At 44.3% G+C, this 18,616-nt stretch overlaps 2 protein-coding genes across 22 annotated transcripts in view; both read right to left on the reverse strand.

The window, feature by feature from the left end:
* The window catches only part of Dapl1 (death associated protein like 1), a 341,707-nt gene that overhangs the window by 151,587 nt on the left and 171,504 nt on the right, over nucleotides 1-18,616 (reverse strand). The gene's annotated exons all lie outside the window — the stretch shown is intronic.
* Pkp4 (plakophilin 4) overlaps nucleotides 1-18,616 on the reverse strand; it is a 205,459-nt gene that overhangs the window by 22,141 nt on the left and 164,702 nt on the right. For 12 of the 21 annotated variants that reach the window (XM_050124002.1, XM_050123935.1, XM_050123928.1 and 9 more), the window contains 3 exons: nucleotides 17,807-17,854; nucleotides 12,081-12,213; nucleotides 10,668-10,881 (listed from right to left, as the gene is read on the reverse strand). In XM_050124002.1, the coding sequence (XP_049979959.1) occupies nucleotides 10,668-10,881; nucleotides 12,081-12,213; nucleotides 17,807-17,854 (395 nt within the window). The remainder of the gene's footprint in view (nucleotides 1-10,667; nucleotides 10,882-12,080; nucleotides 12,214-17,806; nucleotides 17,855-18,616) is intronic. The other 9 variants (XM_050124024.1, XM_050123977.1, XM_050123969.1 and 6 more) reach the window with 2 other exon arrangements.

Raw genomic sequence — 18,616 nt, forward strand, 5'->3', positions numbered from 1 at the left:
TCTACACAGATGTTCACGGGTGCTCAGGAATAGAACTTCACCTCCACTGTCAGGGTTACTTCTCTAAGGAATGTTTTGGGGTAGGGTTGGGTTCTTGGGGTGTGGCCAGATTGTTTATTTGGGAACGAACTGACTCTCAACATGGTCTTACTTATCCTTGCTCCACAGCTGTCAATTTCTATTTCCCATGTAAAAGACAGTAGCTGAACATTTTCTTAGGGAGAAACACTGGAAGACAATGATAGACAAGACCTGGGAGCGAATTCTTTTTGGTCTGTGTTGACCAAGGAACAACAGAAAAGGAGGGAGCCGAAGAGCGGCTTGAGGCAGAGCAGGGTGGGGGCAAGGCTTCAACAGTCCCCGCTAATGCAGCGACCAAGCTGCTGCTGGTGGCCACTACCCAGGAGCCAGCTACAGCGGCAGGCAGCACACAGCTCCCTGGCATTGATGGGGAAAATGGCATTACCCAGAAACCACCTCCGCTGACAACTCTAGAGCACGTGATTCCTAACTTGACGGCTGCAATTTGCTTTCTGTCAAAGCCTTTCAGGCTCCTTACTTCACAAAATACAACTCCTGGGACAGGTTCGTTTCCCAATAAGCTGCTCCCGTCTTCCCAGAATAAATGCAGTCCAGTCAAGTTAACCACAGGGCAAGGTTTATGCAAAGCAACACCCATCATATCAGAGGCTGTAGGTATAAAATCAGAAGACAGTGTGGCCCTCACTGTCCAAGGGGTGGAGGTAGTGATTCTAGGTCCCCTCTGGAGTTATCAAAAGTGGACAGAAGCCCAGGTTCCTTGCCATAAAGTGGCATTTGTACTGCTGTATAGAATCTATGCTCACTGTCATGTAAATGCTGCATCTGTCAGCCACAGGCCCAAGGCAACATAAACTCTATGTAAATATTTGATATACTATGATGTGTATTTGAATTTTTGCTCTTGTATTATTGTTTCCTCGGTATTGCTCTGCTGCGGGTTGGCCCTGTGGCTGCGCCTTACAGACAGGAGGTTATCTCTTTACTTCTGCAAGAAACTAAACAGCTGCTCCGGAACCGTCAGGTGAAATCACAGCAGAAAGAAGGGGGGGCTCAGGATGAGAAATTACCTCATGCTGGATCCACATTCCCTTGTTTTTGTTCTTTCTGCCTTCATTCCTAGCTACTCCTAAGCTTTACTTCTGGCAAAAGAGTATTTCCTATATTTGAGGAGTCTCCTGATTTTTTTTTTATTGTATTGAACTAGAATTTTCCTTCTTCTCCCCAAGGATCCAGACTTGTCACTTGACAGTTCGTCAGCCATCAGCTTGGGACCGATATCAGAGAACTGTCTTCAAATAAATAAGAACAAACCATCATCACCTGGTTTATGGTGGCTTAATTCTCCATGTGCTTAGAGCTAAGATGCCCCCAACAAATTAACTTTCCCACCTGACCACTTTATAGATGTGCAACTCTAAATGTGGCTTTTCTGAAAGATGAACACTTATGTAATGAGGCACGTGTGGGCAGCTACCTAACTACGAGTTCCCTTTCATGTTTGGTTACACATGTGCAGGCTAGTCGGGACCTGTACACACTTGCTGATGGATTCATCGTAGGTCTTGCGTTTGTGTATAAATTCCCCTTTTATTTTCTGCCTATCAGGCTTAGAGGATGGGTTGTGACATTTCCTGGAACAGCATCAAGAGCGCCTTTAAGGTCCATCACTGCAGAGACAGGGCCTGGACAGCAGCCAGACCTTTGGCAGCATCTGTTGGTGGACAGAAGCTGTTTGTCCCATGGACACCACCCTGTGCCACCTCCCAGTGTCAGAAGAGTTGTACCACTGCACTGGAATTCCCTTCTCTTAGACTGTGCGGCAGAAAGGAACAGGACTGTCAAAATAGTGAAGGTCCAGTTGTTTAAAGACATGCACCCTCTGGGAGATGAGCCTTTTTTTCCCTCCTCCTCTAGATAGGGTTTCTCTGTGTAGCAACCCTTAGCTGTCCTGGAACTAGCTCTGTGTAGACAAGGCTGGCCTCGAACTCACAAGAGATCCGCCTGCTAATTAAAGGCAGGCGCCATCACTGCCTGGCTGATCATGTTATCTTTTGATCAACTGGGGTGAAAACACAGCAGCTCCTGGAGGCAGAGAGATCAGTGAGAGACAGAGAGCTGTGAACCCGGCACTCTCCATCAGCACGGGAGCGGGCCTCCAGCTCTGACTCCCAGGACAAAATTCCCTCCAAAATTACAGAGTGGTGCAGTCCATCACCTCCTTGTTCCCAAAGAAAAAGTGAAAAAGGTAAAAGTAAGATGTAGTTTGGTTTAGGAAGCTGAAGGTTTTATATATTCAAAGGCAATTAGCTTCATTCTGAGGGCTGAGAATATACTCACACAAATGAATCTAGAAAGTATTAGGAATTTCCGCAGAAAAAGTAGAGATAATCACGAGTAACCAAGAAGCAAATGAAACGCTGCCGTGGGAGATGAAAGTTTGTTTTCTTCACAAAGAGCGAGTGAAGTAATTAAAACACCATTTCACATCAATCCCACGCTGCAGAACTTTGAAGGCGCCTGTGTTTAAAGCTGGCTGTATAACTAATGCCCAACTGATAGTTTTATTATTCACATTAGAAGCTGATTTTGCTGATTAATTAAAATAATAACAACTACTTGAAAGTGCAATTTTCAAAGAACATTAAAAGCCAAATAACATTTGAAAGAGCGCTTTCACGGGCAGCCTATATACAACAGCCGACAAACTCGATTCTCTTTGACGGAAGGGATTTTTTTAAGCCATTTATGTCTATACTGCATTCAGCTTATGCTCCTTCCAAATTATCAAAAATCAAGCACCTGCAGACACTGCCAAAGGAAAAAGCCTAAGAATGCCAGGGATCCCAGGGATCTCTACAGACCACTTGCTGGATCTTGTTCCTTCTCCCAAGTCTGTTAAATCTCTGCCTCTGTCTGTTTTGTTCGTTTCTACAGGGCTGGAAATTGAACTTACAGGGTCATGCATGCTAGGTGAGTGCTCTGCCTTTGAGCCACAGTCCCAGCCCTGACAGTTCTTGGCATCCTTTGCTTCAGCGCCTTTCTCAAGAAGCCCACAAGGTAAAGTGAACTACCCCAGCCTCCCAGATGAGGGTGAAGATGACTGACCTTCCTATCTTGGGGCAGCAACAATGCCCAGTATACATCATGTTCTCGTTCCGACAAGTGGTATCCATGGGTTTATGGGAACATGATGCTGCATGTACACCCATTCTGCTGGCGGAAACACTACAAATACAGTAAGTAGTCCAGGGGCTTCCGCCTGTGTGCAGGGTGTCCTGCATTGTGTACAGTTGTAGAATATTTTAAGACGTATTACATCTGTTTATGATGTGGAACATTGATTCGATGATGCAAAGATGTGTTGTATTCTTTTATGTTGCATTTATTTAACTTTGTGAAACTGTGTTACTATGTTTGTCTAAAACATCTGATTGGTCTAATGAAGACCTGAACAGCCATTAGCTAGGCAGGAGAAAGGAGAGGCGGAACTAGCAGGCAGAAAGAATAAACAGAAGGAGAAATCTGGGAAGAGAGATGAAAAAGCAAGAAAAGAAGGGGGACAGAAACAGAATTAAGAGGAAAAGAAAGAGCATACAGAAACAGAAAGGTGAAAACCCAGAGGCAAAAGGTAGACAGGATAATTAGTTAAGCTGAAAAGAAACAAGCCAAGTTAAGGCAGGGCATTCATAAGAGTAAGATCTTGAGATTTATTTGGGAGCTGGGTGGCGGGCCCCCTAAAGAGCAAAAGAGTAAGGGTGAGAAAATACCAACTACAGTGTATGCTCACATGTTGATGGTAACTGGGAAGGAAGGGGGTCTCTACTCTAAGACCACAGCCTGCTCCCAGAGTGCACTCACTACTGCCTGAAGTACTCAGACCTGGGAAAGCCTCACCTCCTCTTCCCTGTGACTGCGCTCCTTAAGGTCTCCCCTCACTGGGGCTCTTAATGAACCTCTGTGGCTTTTGGTTGGGAAAAAAGTAGTAACAAGATGCTCCGGGGAGCACACTCAGCCACAATCTGCTCACCAGCCACTGCCTGCCAGTCTTAAATCTACAATCGTAAATACCTTCCACCTTTTACATTTAACCATCTTCATCCACTCAACCACCATACAGACTGAGTAACTTATATAAAAATCCAAAATCTAAAACGCTTTAAAATCTGATTTCAGCTTTAGGTGCTAAGGTAAAGTTCATGTACATATTTTAAAACTCTAGGAAATTCTTTAATTTGAAGCCCTTCTGACCCCTAAAATTCCAAGAACAGAATATTCAGCTTCTATAGACCTGTGCTGTCTAGTAGGGTAGATACAAGAGGCTAAGTAAGCACTTGAATTGTGGTTAGTCCAGACAGATTTGTATAAAATGCCAGAAGATGATAAAGACTTGGTATAGAATCAATGCAAAATAGCTCAGAATTGATATTGACTTTCATACTCATTAAATCAAAATTGATATATTCTGACTACTGGATCAAATGAAATACATTATTAAAATTAACTCCACTGTCTGGTTTTGTCCTTAAGATGGCCACTGGAACACTCTAGAAGTGCGTGAGGCTCTGATTACACATCTGTTGGGTGCTGGTTGGTCCCTGGTTGAGCTGTATGCTCTCAGGAGGCCTATGACAGTGTTGGAAGAGCAATGAGCACAGCCTGAACATGTCATCAACCACACACTCCACATGTCTCCTCACAAACCCACAAAGCACTGGCACCATTTGTCACCAGGGAAGCGAGTATTCCATGAAGGTGATACGCCTGGAGCCCCGGGGCCATGACAAAAGCTGTCCGCCTGGCTCCAGATCCCAATCTCACACAATACCGAGTTGTCTTTACCCTGGATGGTTTTAAGTTATGGGAGCCCCTGTCTGGCAGGACTGGAGGTCACAGCACTGAGCTGCAGTGTGAAAGGTAGGGGTCAGAAAAAAAGGGGGGGGGGAGCCCTTGAGAGACTGCAACAATCACAAGCAAGAGTCGGAGGTTTGAGGCCAGGAATAGCCCAGAAGGTGGGCTGAGCAGACTGAGACTGACAGGTGGGAGGTCTGAATTGTTGACCTTGGGTTACTCCAGTGCCAGGTGTGCAGACCCCATGTCATGTGACAGTAGCTTCTGGGTGAGAGAGTGAGGACCCAAAGACTGAGGAAGGGAATGAGATAAAGACCACCAAGAACCACCCGTGAGAACTGGGGGCTTGCTGTAAACTGTTGGAGGTACCAAAGATGAGCCGGCAGCTTGCGTATGTGTAAAAATACAGTGCTGTTGACAGAATAAGGCGGTCAAAGGGGTCGTGAGGAGAGCATACTGCTATTGAAATGTCTGCCACTTACAGCTTCAGACTAATAGCTCAAGCTTTCTACCAGGACCACTGCGCCATCAGCGAATTATAAAAATGAAATGAAATTGGAATAATGGGAAAACAATTATTATGAGAGGGACAAAAGTACTGTCTTCAATTATAGAAAAATGCCTTTCTGCGGAAAAATTCTGAGGAAAACAGATCATGGTGGCATACAGTTATTTCTAGGGTTCTGAAGGCGCGACAGCTATGGGGAGGGCCCAATGGCCCTGGAGCAGGCTGCACAGGGCTGCTCTTGACCTGAAGGCATGGACCATGATGTCTTTCTCCTGATAGGCCTCCTGGGTGGGTGCCTTTCTTTTGGCTTCACTGGCTTTGTCATGGCTCTGCCTGGCTTACCTCAGAGCTCCCTGGAATCTCCTATACATTTAGATGTCAGGTTTGGGAGAGAGCTCCTTCAGGTGTGGTTTTCACGGTGCAAGGGTTCTTGAGTCTGAGGGAAGAAAGCTTCCCAGAAGACAGCTGTGGAGGATGGAACACAGGACTAGTTGCAGCAGCTGCCCAGGGAGGGCCCCGCCTCTCTGCTCAATCTGAAGGGACTTGTTTCCCACGGTCATGAGCGGGCTAGCTCTTCACTGTCTAGAAAACCTAAGTTCTGCCACGTACTTCTATGATTTTCTGATCGTAAGGGCTGGTCTACCAACACCTAGGGATCCCCTCACAGGATCACACTTGTGTCTCAGCATGTTCTCCACTGAGGTAATTTTTCCACTTTGTGGGTGTTTTGAAAGGATTAATGACACCACATGGTTATGTAGTTCAGTGTTCCCGGGAATGGCATTTCTTCAGGAAATAAGCTTACAATCCAGGAATGCTGAGAATTGCCCACGAGGGACATAAAGCCGGCTCCTTCTGTTGGAAGCTGGTACAAGGGAACAGGCTGCGTAAGGGAAACGAGGGAGGTTCTGAGAGGCAGCGCTGGCAGAGTGTGCAGAGGACCCCCTCCCACCTTTGTTCTGCAGGCGACAGCTTCAGATTCTGACACAGAACTTGGTCATTTACACGAGCAAGGAGATTTATCCTTAGAGCCACTTCAGGCCTATATTCTACACCTGACCTGTGTGAGCAGGGACGTGGTCTCATCTCTACATGCGCCATTCCTCCATCTAGCAGTCTGGGGCCAGCAGGAGCTTTGAGACAAGTGACTGAAGCTGCCAGCTCCAGGGAGGGCATCAGACCAAGCCAGAGCCTTTGGAAGACTGAGGGGTGTGATATGGAGTCTCCTCAGGTGTGGCTTACCTTCTTCGCATTTATAAGCTGTCTAGGCTACTGAGGGAGCACACCATCACAGGCCTGTCTTTTGCTGGGCAATTCTACTCAGATCAATGTTGGCCAACCAAATTCTCCAAGTGAGTTTAGTTTTCCACTTGACTGCCTCATTTTGCCCAGCACTTGGGAGTCTACGTTCACAGATGAGGACTCAGAATGTCACCCTTGACAGACTTAGAACACTAAAGTGACACTGCAGCAAGTGGAAACCTGAGGATGATGTTGGGTCACCAGCTTGACATGACTGCATTGGTGGGGTTCACGTAGAGCTCCCTATAATGCTCCGTGAAAGCCAAGTAGTTAGGATAGTGAGAGCTTCTTCTGTTGATACCCAGAAAGAAGAAAAGGACTTGGAAAACAGGCATCTGCATGCCTAGAGTTGCTTCTGTTGAGCATTTCTCAGTGGCCTGCACTGGGGGAGAGAGAACTTTAGCCTATGCTAGGAACTCGACCTCCCTGTGCCCGAGTTTCTCATCTGTGATGCAGGGTGGGTAGGTGCGCCTCTGTGGAACAGAGAGCTCTCCAGGGCATTTTCCTATTCTAAGTTCTTCATAAACTATGAGCTGGCCCATCTACAATGAACTATTTTGGGAACTATTGCCAAGTAAACTCCCCCCCCCCCTTTTTTAAAGTTTCTCATTACAATTTTTTATGGCTTGAAATGAGACAGAGAAAGAGGGAGGGCGGCCAGAGACTGATGATGAATGATTTTGTTATTATTTTAAGTAGACCAGGTGGTAAGGATTCTTACTAATTTGGGCTGGGAAGTGGGAAGGGCTGTTGCTAGATTTCTGAAAATAACACATAGCTCCTAATAGCACAAGTGGTCCAGAAAAGCAAGGCAGAAAGTAACGGACTGCCTCCTGTCTAGATCATATAACAAAAGGCTGTATGAAAGGCATATTAATGAGGTCAGGGAAACAAAAATAGAACTCTTCATCCTGCAATAATGTGGTTCTTTATACTATGAAGGACCACCTCTTGCCAGAACCTACTGTTTGCTAAATCTTTGTTCACCTGGTTTTCCTTAATACAAAATATTCTTTAAAAAAATTAACTTATCAGTTACTACATTTAAAACAAATGCAAACAAATGCAAGACATCTTTTTCAGAATAGTTAAAATGTCTTCACTCGCACTGTAAAAATTGCCAAACTGAAACAAGGAGGATGAAGGAAGGGGGAGGGGAGATTTTAGATTTAATAAATAAGGATCCAATGATAAGGGAGGGACAATGTGGATCACGTTCTGCACGGAGTCTGCAATGCAGAGCTCGGATTTCAACTTTCAAAACCATCCATGTGCAACTAGGCATATGAGTGAATAATCACTTGCTAAATTAGAGAGAGGGCATGGAGAAGCTAGATGAACTCAGTCTATAACACTGAAGGACAAAGGCTACCTTTTGGTACTTAGTAGGGAGGAATAACAATGAGCCAGCACCGGGACATCTAGTTCATTACAAAGCAGGCCTCCAGATTCTTCAACTTCTACAGTGTAAGACAGGATGCTTTCAGAATGCCCAACCAGAATAAACACGTATTTCCTAGCTCAGAAATACAATTCAGTAACCCTGAACAGAAGGACTGATCGTGTTACAGTTGTGGCCCAGAAGACACTGATGTGGACTCTGCATGGCTTTTGTGCTGAAACACAGCAACAGGGAAGGGAGTCCACTCAACACACCCTGCACACAGCAGGAAGTACCTATAAAGCACAGTATATTCCGTGATAGAAAATGTCCAACACGGTGAAGAAAACACAAGAGTCATGGTACATGTTAGAGAACCATTTTCATTAGCAAAGACAGTCACACTGTCTTGGGAAAATAATCTTGGCAAAAATGTTTTCCCTTGAAAATGCAAATGTGGCAAAAAAAAAAAACACAACAACAACAACAACAACAAAAACATGCCCTGGGCAGTTACTACACTTAAAGCAAATGCAAGACATCCTCAGAACAGTTAAAATTTCTTCTTTTGGATAGTAAAAATTGCCAAAATGAAACAAAGAGGATGGGGGGAGGGGCAACACTTTAGACTTAATAACTAGGTTGAGTTCCTGAATATTGTGAATAACAGAAGACCTATTTTCAAGTGAATAATTTCTTCAAACTATTAGCAGTTTGAATTCAACAGTTTATTGGTCTTCAACATTTTATGATTCTAAGCTGATTTAATTATCAGATGAACTCCGAGTACACACCGGCACAAGCCACACATGAAGCCTGGAGAGCCACTGTCTTTGTGGATGGCACTGGCTGGATACTGGAAATCAGACAGCTAATGCTGTCTTCAGGGAGGGTTTGAGAACACTGGAGCTGTGTTTCTCGGAGTCAGGGCAGTTCAGACAAAAGACTCCTGATCAGGAGTCCAGGAGGCTGGGTGCAGGGCAGAACTGGTCTTTAGGGCTATTCTTATGCGCTCCCAGGTTTGTGTCCCTTGCCTTCTCAATGTGCTGTTGCTTTGGGGGCAAGCTTGATGCTCAAGCTTGTGTCTGGAAGTTATATAAGTTTACTGTCCTGGCCAATGCAAACATACAGTGGGGTTGAGTGTAGAAAAGGTACAACGATGTCTTGCTTGGGGACCAATCAAGCAAGAGGAATCTGACACCCCTTTCAACATCCCCTTCCCCCGTGATTCTGCACTTTAAAGAACTGGTAAATATTTGACTTGGAGAAGTGTTAATGAAAGAAGGATTTAAGATCTCCAGAGGCTTCCTGCTAGAAGACATACCACAGTTCACTCTCCTTCATTTCTTCTGTATGACATCAGGTAAGTCTGGTACTACCAAATGTTATGACCAAGAAATGAACAACTAACTTTACTTTCTCCCTAGGTCTTGGCCTTGTACACATATTGTACACATATCAGCCCCTCGCTCCCCCCCGCCCACTCATGCCACACACACACGTGCGCAAGCAAGCAAATCTGGATTCATAGTAGGAGTTGGTAGTTTCATATTAACCAGACAGTGTTTGCACAGAAATCAAGCTGAGAGAAATAGCCTTTGGGAACGGGAAATAAATTTCCAGGTCCTCTCCATATGAGAGCTGAATGATATGTTTTCATATCAATCATTCCCTTTCCAATATTTTGAACGATCCATTTCGAAAGCAACCATTCCATTACAATTATTACTGGCTAAGGTATATGGCTATAAAGTGAATCCTGATTTTCTCTACCACCTACATATGGCTGGAAAAAATGTTTCTTAAAAGTCAAAAAAGTTTCTGGCAGAGGGTTCTAGGAGAAATATCAGAAGGCGTTTATAGTTTTATATTGGAAGGTTCCATGAGGATACAGCTGACTGAAACACACACTCACATTCCTCTCTCAAGGCCAGGGCCTTTTAAACAAACAGAAAAGTCCAATGTTCACAGGAGTGATGAAAGGGGGCAAGTATCCAAGTGTGCACTTGGGTCAATGTGCCCCAGGCAAAAGGCATGGTTCCTTCTGAAGGGCAGACTGTCTCTACTGCAAATCAACTTGACTTACTTTTAAATAACAAAAAACAGAAAAAGGAGATCCCTGAACTTTCATGTACTTCTCTTCCTGGTTAGCCCTAAGTTTTATAAATTTGAGGTCTGCTCATGAAAGACAATATAACATTTTAATATAAGGAAAAGCTTAGCAATGAAAGTCCAGCAAGGCCTTATTTCTTCTATGAGAAATTCTGAGAGAAGAACAGAAAAGAAGCCACACATTAGGGATGTCAGGTCCATGCCATGAAACATCCAGTTAGCTAAACAAGGGAACCAGGCGCGAATGTCTACGTACTGATACGCACATTACTGCTACCGAGAGAACACTGCCAAGTCTTCTGGGTGCGAGGCCTCCCTCATTCACAGCTGTGAGCAGCAGCTAGCCCCACCCCGCTGCCCAGGGCATCATCTATCACAACACTGTTCCCATTGGCTTCTCAGTGCCACTAGGCAAGGGCACTGTCTGGAATGTTTCCAGCATTCCCTCTAGACAAGGTCACATGCTCTACCCACCTGTAACAAGCTCCCTTACTTCTGCATCAATAGATTTTCTCAACAGCCGCAGCAAGGCAGGGATCCCACCCACATTCTTCATTGCTATTTTATTTTCATCTGTAGACTTGCCAAACACAAGGTTTCGGAGGGCACCACAAGCGTTCTTTTGAACTTCCAAAACTCTGTGGTCCAACAGGTCGACCAGATGCTTGATTCCCCCTAGCTTGTACACCTGGAATGAAAAAAGAAAATCAGGTACCAGGACTGAGAGGGAACACAATAAACGGACAGCAGCGAAAGTCTGTTATGCTGAGGCCATGGGAAACACCGGCTGCAAACTCGAAGACTACTCTCTAAGATGGCACTCCTTTCCTGTGCACAGGGCTTAACGAGAAGGGAGATCTGGGGGGCTGGCATCGTCTGCACACAACACACACAAATGCAGCAGACACTCAAGAGGCAGCACGGGAGGGGATTTCTAGACCTGGTTCTCCAGGCTGCTCTCCTTAGATTCTTTCCCACTTGGGAGTCCTTTAGTATTTGACTTGCATGCTGCTAGGCTTTATTCATGTCCACCTTTAGATCTGTAACCGTTGTGTTGATTTACATATTGAGCAGAAAATAAATGTCATTGCAGGAAGATAAGGCCCGAAATGTTAAAAAAAAAAAATCTACATGCTACAAAACACTAACCAATAACCAGCAATGCAATGTTTCCATAAACACCAAAATACCTGTATTGACCAGAACCTTATGAGATATATTCTCTCTCTAGTTCAGTGAATGCAGTGATTTTTCTCAATAGATTTTTTTGAATATATTTCTGGAGCTCAGATGACAGTGATTTTTGCTTCATGTTTTATAACTACACTCACCGAATGGATGAACTTATACAAGGCTGAGAGCACCCTAGGCAGGATACTCATCCCAGGTTTTCCAGAGAGGCAGTGAAATGCATAGTCAAGAAGTGAAAGAGTATCTGGTACCACTTCAGAAAGAAATGTTCTTTTTTAGCAGTTTTTGTGACGCTAAGGATTGAACTTAGGGCCTTGCTATCACATCCTGTGTCACCACCAACACCCTCATGCCCTGGTCATTTTGGAATTAGTTTTACTTTTTATAAACGTTGTTATTACTTTACATGTATGGGTATTTTGCCTGCATGCTGGTATGTGCATCATGTGTGGGCAGTACCCATAAGAGCCAGGAGAGAGCATTGGGTCCTCACTAACTGGTATTACAGATGGCTGCGAGCTGCCATGTGGGTGTTTAGAAACAAACCTGGGTCCTGTGGATGAGCAGCCAGTGCTCTTACCCGCTGAGTCATCTTTCCAGGCCCCCAAGTCCCCAGTGATTTTTAAATAGAAAGTAAGCAGCTGCTAAGCAGAAGTCACGGTGTGCCCACATCTGGGCGGGCTCTGGGTCCAGTACCTCCATCTTCACTTTGTTGTCACCGAAGCACAGGTGCTGCAGGTAGGCCGCGGCATTCGCCTGCACAGACGGGAACTGGTGTTGCAGCATGTGAATGACCTCTGGCAGCTCAGGGTCACGCCAGGCAAACTCCCTACATGGAAGAGATACGGCTTCAGAAAGGAAGCTCCAAAAGGAACCACACATTTCTGATAGAAGGGAAAAGTCAGGCAGAGGCAGAAATCAGAAAAGTTATAAAAATCCTAACGTATCTATTTGGAAATGATTTCTCCCGATCATGTATACAGAGACCCAAATGCTTAAGATCCCCCCCCAAATCATGGCACACAGACACAGAGAGAAAGGGGATTCTCAGTATGGACAGCGTTTCCATTCCAGTGTTTCTCCTCCGGATTTTAAGTTTACGCCTTTCTCCCCATCTAAGAACGCAGCAGATGCAACACACAGGTAAACAAATGCAATCTAGCTAAGTGAGATGTCACGCCCATGGAAAGGAAGGCCTGATGAAAAAGGACAGAGCTGTTACCAGCTGCTAATCACAGATAAGGTGGAGAAATCACAGTGATTGTTGAGAAACTTAAATATGCATAGCTGCTCTTGATTATGAGACAGAAACACAGAGGAGTTCAAAAAAGAAAAAAGTAACTTGTCAAGAATGGTCTGTCTAGGGGAAAGCATTCCTGACACCCTTTGGCTTATACATATTCCAGAAACTGCACTGTTGTTACATAGTCCTTAGCATGTCAAGAGTGAGCAACAGAAGTTCTGTGTCTCTGTGTCGGACTCTATCCCAGGTGCGACCTGTCTCTTCCCCCCAGTGCCACATGATGTGTCCACATGAGGCCAGGGTGCTGCTCACACAGTCATCAGCAGAGCAATACCTGCGTTACTCCACCATGAAATACAGGTTTGTTTTTGTTATTGTTCTATAATAGTACAATGACCATACACTTACACTTACTACAGATTCTTTTATACTTTGTTTTCAGGTAGCATCTCACTGTCAAAATTTTCTGATATCACCTGATGGCCTATTGTTTAGAATCTTTGCAACATGTCTATTTTATAAGGCAGGCAGCTTTGTTTTTTTTTTTTTTTTGGTAGAAAATGGTTCACAGAACAAGAGCTATGTAGACTCGCACTAAAGGGTTCCAAAAACTTCAATGAAAATAATGAACTCGGGCTGGAGAGATGGCTCAGTGGTTAAGAGCACCAGCTGCTCTTGCAGAGACCTGGGTTCAATTCCAAGCACCCACATGGCAGCTCACAACTGTCTGTAACTCCGGTTCCAGGGGATCTGATGCCCTTACATAGACATAAATGCAGGCATAACACGATACACATAAATTTAAAAAGTTTTCATAAAAAAGAAAATAATAAATTCACACCAAATAAGTTAATAAAAATTACTTTTCACATTAAAACCAACCGAGAATTCTATCGGTGAGTTGGTTTGTTTGTACACAGATGGTGATACATATCATTTGCAGTAGCCAATTTGGAGGTATCCCAGCTGTCCACCAAAGGAGCCTAAACTGTGATGCAGTTGTGTAATGGAATAATACTTGCCAGTGAAAAGGAGGTCGCTGGCATATTCAATGTGTGTCGGCTACCACAGTACATGATACAAGATGCCACTGAAATGAACAAGCAGAGCGAATTGGTGCCAACAGGGACCTGAGTAGTAACTGTCCACAGAGCAGGGGCAGCCTGGCAATTAACTGGGAATTATTAGAAGAAACTTTCTAGAACAGTGGGAATATTTTAAACCATTTTCTTCTTTTTTGAGACAGGGTCTTAATATCTAGCTCAGGCTGGCTTTAAACTCAAGGCAAGTCCTCCTGGCTCAGCTTCCCTACTTGCTAGTTTATGATCCCAGAGTATCACTTGGATTGGGAAGCCTCCAGATATTAATTTTTCAGTACTCTTCAAACGGCCATTATATACCCACACATACACATGCGCACACCCCACCTATGCAAATGAACTTTTGGTGCATTCCTGTTAAGTTATAGGAATCACCATGACTGCTCACTAACGCAGGGCCGCATGTGCCAGCACAAGGTTGCCCTTTACAGCAAAGGCACCAGATAGCATTTGCCCAGTTTACCTGCATCTAGCCCCATTGTTTTGCCTTTATTGCTCCCAAGGCAAGTACTACTAAATAGCCCGGGATACAGACAAGGAATTGGGGTTAGTTGGTAGAGGCTAGTGAAACCAAGTCTGTGTGTTCCTCCCTACAGGGAAGTGCAGCATGGCCACATTTACATGGGAGAAAACAACAGTATAAGAATGTGCTAGAATCAGAAAGGACTGGTGTTAAGTCCAGCTACACAGTCACTCAAAACAGATGCCCGTAACTTAGGTCTCTCCCTCATCACCCACCCGATCTGCCAGTGGGCTCAGCTATCCATCCTTTCTCTCTTTCCTAAACCATCTCAAGACTCCTAGACTTTCTCTCTGCTTCAAATATGGCCTTTTCCAGATTCAGCCTTTGTCTGGCAGCCAGGAGAGCTGAAAATTCTCTAGAACTCACACAGTGCTGGGTAGCTATGCCTGTCTGCTTGCATTCTAGCCTCAGAAGGTGGAGATGGGATTTCCATAGCATACATACCAGACTTGCATACACATGAATACGCATACATGTGGGTATGCACACCACATAAATACAGACATGCGTACACATGGGTATGCACACGATATACATACAGACATGCATACAAGTAAGTACACACACCACATAGTACAGATATGCATACACATGGATACAGAATCCCATACATAGACATGCATACTTGTGGGTATGCACACCATATACAGACATGCATACACATGGGTTCACACACTACATACATACAGACATGCATACACATGGGTACGCACACCACATAATACAGACATGCATATAAATGGGTACGCACACCACATAATACAGACATGCATACAAGTGAGTACATACACCACACAGTACAGATATGCATACACATGGATACACACATCATATACATAGACATGCATACTTGTGGGTACGCACACCACATAGATATAAGTACATGTGGGTACACACACCATATACAGACATGCACATACATGGGTACACACACCACACTCAGACATGCATACACATGGGTTCACACACCACATACATACAGACATGTGTGCACATGGGTATGCACATTACGTACATACAGAAAAAAAAATCAAAAGAATTGGAGTTATCTTGCTTTGATCAAACCCTTAGGGTCTCCAATCACTGTTCTTTTGGAAATCAGCTGATTATTTGGAGTGCAGTTCCCTCATCTGTAAAGTAAGAAGAATAAAACTGTTCTCTGCCTGCTTATGAGAATGGCTCTAATGGCTTAAGCCTGGTGGTGTATAGTCATTAACATTCACCTATGAAAAACGAGGTTTTCCAAGGAGGGAAATTTTCTGTAATAAGTCTCTTAACTGTGTTAACTAATGCCGATTAACCATGTCAAGTCTACTGTGTAATGATGGAGAAAGGTCATTGGTTAATTATAATAAACCAACTGCTTGGCCTCATAGCTTAGAACATAGATGGGAGGAGTAAACAGAATAGAATTCTGGGCGGAAGAGGAAGTGAGGTCAGACTCTGCTCTGCTTCCGGAGAGACTCGACAGCTCTGCTCTCTGGAGCAGAGACACCATGCTCCACTCCCCCGGGCAGATGCAGGCAATGAAGCTCCTCCGACCCAGGATGGACGTAGGCTAGAATCTTCCCGGTAAGTGCACCTTGGGGTGCTTACAAACATTATTAGAAATGGGTTAGAACAATATGTAAAAGCTAGCCAATAAGAAACTGGAACTAGCCGGGGCCAAGCAGTGTTTAACAGAATATAATTTGTGTGTTGTTATTTCGGGGCATAAGCTAGCCAAGCGGCCTGGGTGCTGGGGACACAGCCCCGCCGCTCCTATTTCAACAGTGTAAGGCTGTGTTGTAGATGACAGAGTGGCAGGAATGTGGTCTAACCCTTTCTGATAACTCATATTTATTGTAAACATATTTTTTTCCTTTACAATGACGGTTAAGATTTCCTGACATACCTGGGTGCTAGGAGGACCAGCCCGCAGATGAGTAGCTAGCAATAGTTGGCATCAACATCACCCTTGGCCTAAGCTCAGCAGAATTTACCCTGGGAAAACCGCTACCAGTTTCCACGCTAACTGGATGCCGTCACTGCAAGGATTTGCTTAATTACAGCCTATGCTAGACTTTTCTTCATAGCTATGGATCTGCATTTTAATGCTCCAAAAACTACTACAAAACCGAAGTAAATGTGTGAGGGAACTGTTTATAGGCCCTGAATAGGAAACATAAGAATGGAATCCTTGAGAGGAGGCAGCTACCCAAGGACTCCACATCTACCTGGCTTTCTCCTTAGGGGCATTTTCTGTACCACAATGCAAAAGATTGAAACTAAGAGCATATAGGATAGATTTCCCACACTGGGTTAGGAGTAGGGGTGAGGACTGGAAGTAGAGGTGGACTGGATTTGGTTGGTTCTAAAGAAGTTAGAAGGTACAGACAGGGTACCAGTGAGCTGAGGGGCTGCACAACTAAGTGAGGGGACTCAGGCAGGACTGGCCGATGCAGTGACTATTGAATGGCAGAGTTGAACACACAGTGGGTAATACTGGAGTCCAAACTTGTTGGGAGTACAAACATGAGCACCCCAGAATTTAAGTCATAAGTTCACAGAGGCCATGTCTGAGCATCTAGGACCACGTCACAGAATAAGGTCGACATTCTAGTGCTAAAACACATCTGAACTCGACTTTTTAAATGGCAAAATCAGGGCTGGCAGTGTTAAAAGCTCCCGCCGGTAACTTAGTTATCTGCAGCAAGAAAGTTTCTGCTGCAGCAGGAGATCATCTAAATCCAGGTTCCCTTGTTCACAATGGCCAGTAGAGAATCAAAAAACTACAGCAGATGATGGGACAAGAGTAGCAGTAAAAACGGAGGTAGAGGCAGCCCTAATCCTGGACTTTTCAAAAGAAGGAGAAACAATTCCAGTCGTGTTCACAGACTGGAAGGACGGAAGGACGGAAGGACGGAAGGACGGAAGGAAGGAAGGAAGGAAGGAAGGAAGGAAGGAAAGAGAGGCTGGGTGTGGTGGTGGAGCCCTGCAATCCCAGTGGGCACAGGACTCTGCCGAGACCCTGTCACAAAAGCCAGACAGCACCAAACACACACACAGACAATAAAACAATGAGTGAGTGGATGGGGACTCTTACCAGAGACATGGAAACTACAGAAAAAGAACTGGGTTGATTTTTTAAAAAAAAGTAATTTCAAGCATTTGAAATTAAAATTAAAACAACGATCAATGCCTAGGCCAAACAGATATGAAACCATGTAACAAGCAGACTGTGTTTGATGGCAGTCCACTAGAAGCTATGTGGCTGAGGGACTGTACCACTTCTCATGATCATGTGACTTTAATACATCTACCTAGAATCCCAGAAGGAGAAGAGGGATATCAGTGCAGAAAATTTAAAGAAATAAAAGCTGATTTTTTTTTCTCTAATTTTGGCAAAACCAATTTACATCCAAAGAATTTCAGTGAACCCCAATCACGACAAATGCAGAGACCCACGCTTCGGCTCATCACAGTGAAATGCTGAAAGCGGAAGAGCTCAACAAAGGAAGCTGAGAGGAAGCACATTACATAATGAGAAAAATACAAATCATTTCTTATTTCTCACCAAAAAATAACAGATGTCTGAAGACAATGAATAACACCTTTTAAAGTACTGAAAGAAAAAAAAAACCACATTTGTAAAACTTGAATTTTATATGTAGCAAAAATACCCTAAAATGTGAGACAAAACCACTGAAGATAAACTGAGGCTAGAGAACTCAAGCCAAACTCTTCAGCTGATGAAAGAGAGACAGATGGAGGCCGGGGTCTACGGGAAGATTGTTAGTGCTGAGGGTGATTGTTTTAAAAATATTTGCTTTTATTTCTCTTCATTTCTTTCAAAGCAACCATTTTCCAAAACTATAGCACTGTATATTATGGATGTTCAAATGCATATGACAGTGACATAAAGGTCAGGGGGTAGAGAAAGGGCCGGATGCCAAGCAGAGGCCTGCACTGAAGAAGCGGGCCTTCTGCCACCTTCCAAGAGAGATGTTCTCACGCTAGTCTGTGTAGGAAAAAAACATTTGTACAACCAATAACTTTCATTTCCAAGTTAAGATCCTTTATATTTTAAAGCCATGGCTGGGCCTGGTGGCGCGTATCTGTAATCCTGGACAAGACTGTTCTTCTGAGGCAGGCTCTTGCTATGTAGGTCAAGACCAAAAAAACACCACCAAAATCATACAAAAGAAAACCTAAAAACCCAAATCATTACAGATTTCCTTCTGACAGTAACTGGCAGCCTCACAGAGTTCATCAGGCTAATTGCGTAGTAAGAGCAGGAGAGTTGGAGGTGAATTTTTACAACCGAGGAACAGCGTGGTTCTCATTGAATGTTGATTCTCCGTTCATCTGGATTCCAGGCCAGCTA

This window comes from Alexandromys fortis, unplaced genomic scaffold (assembly GCF_014885135.2).
Source record: "Alexandromys fortis isolate MF-2015 unplaced genomic scaffold, M_Fortis_MF-2015_v1.1 scaffold_8_9099976_23576923, whole genome shotgun sequence".
Classification (NCBI taxonomy): domain Eukaryota; kingdom Metazoa; phylum Chordata; class Mammalia; order Rodentia; family Cricetidae; genus Alexandromys; species Alexandromys fortis.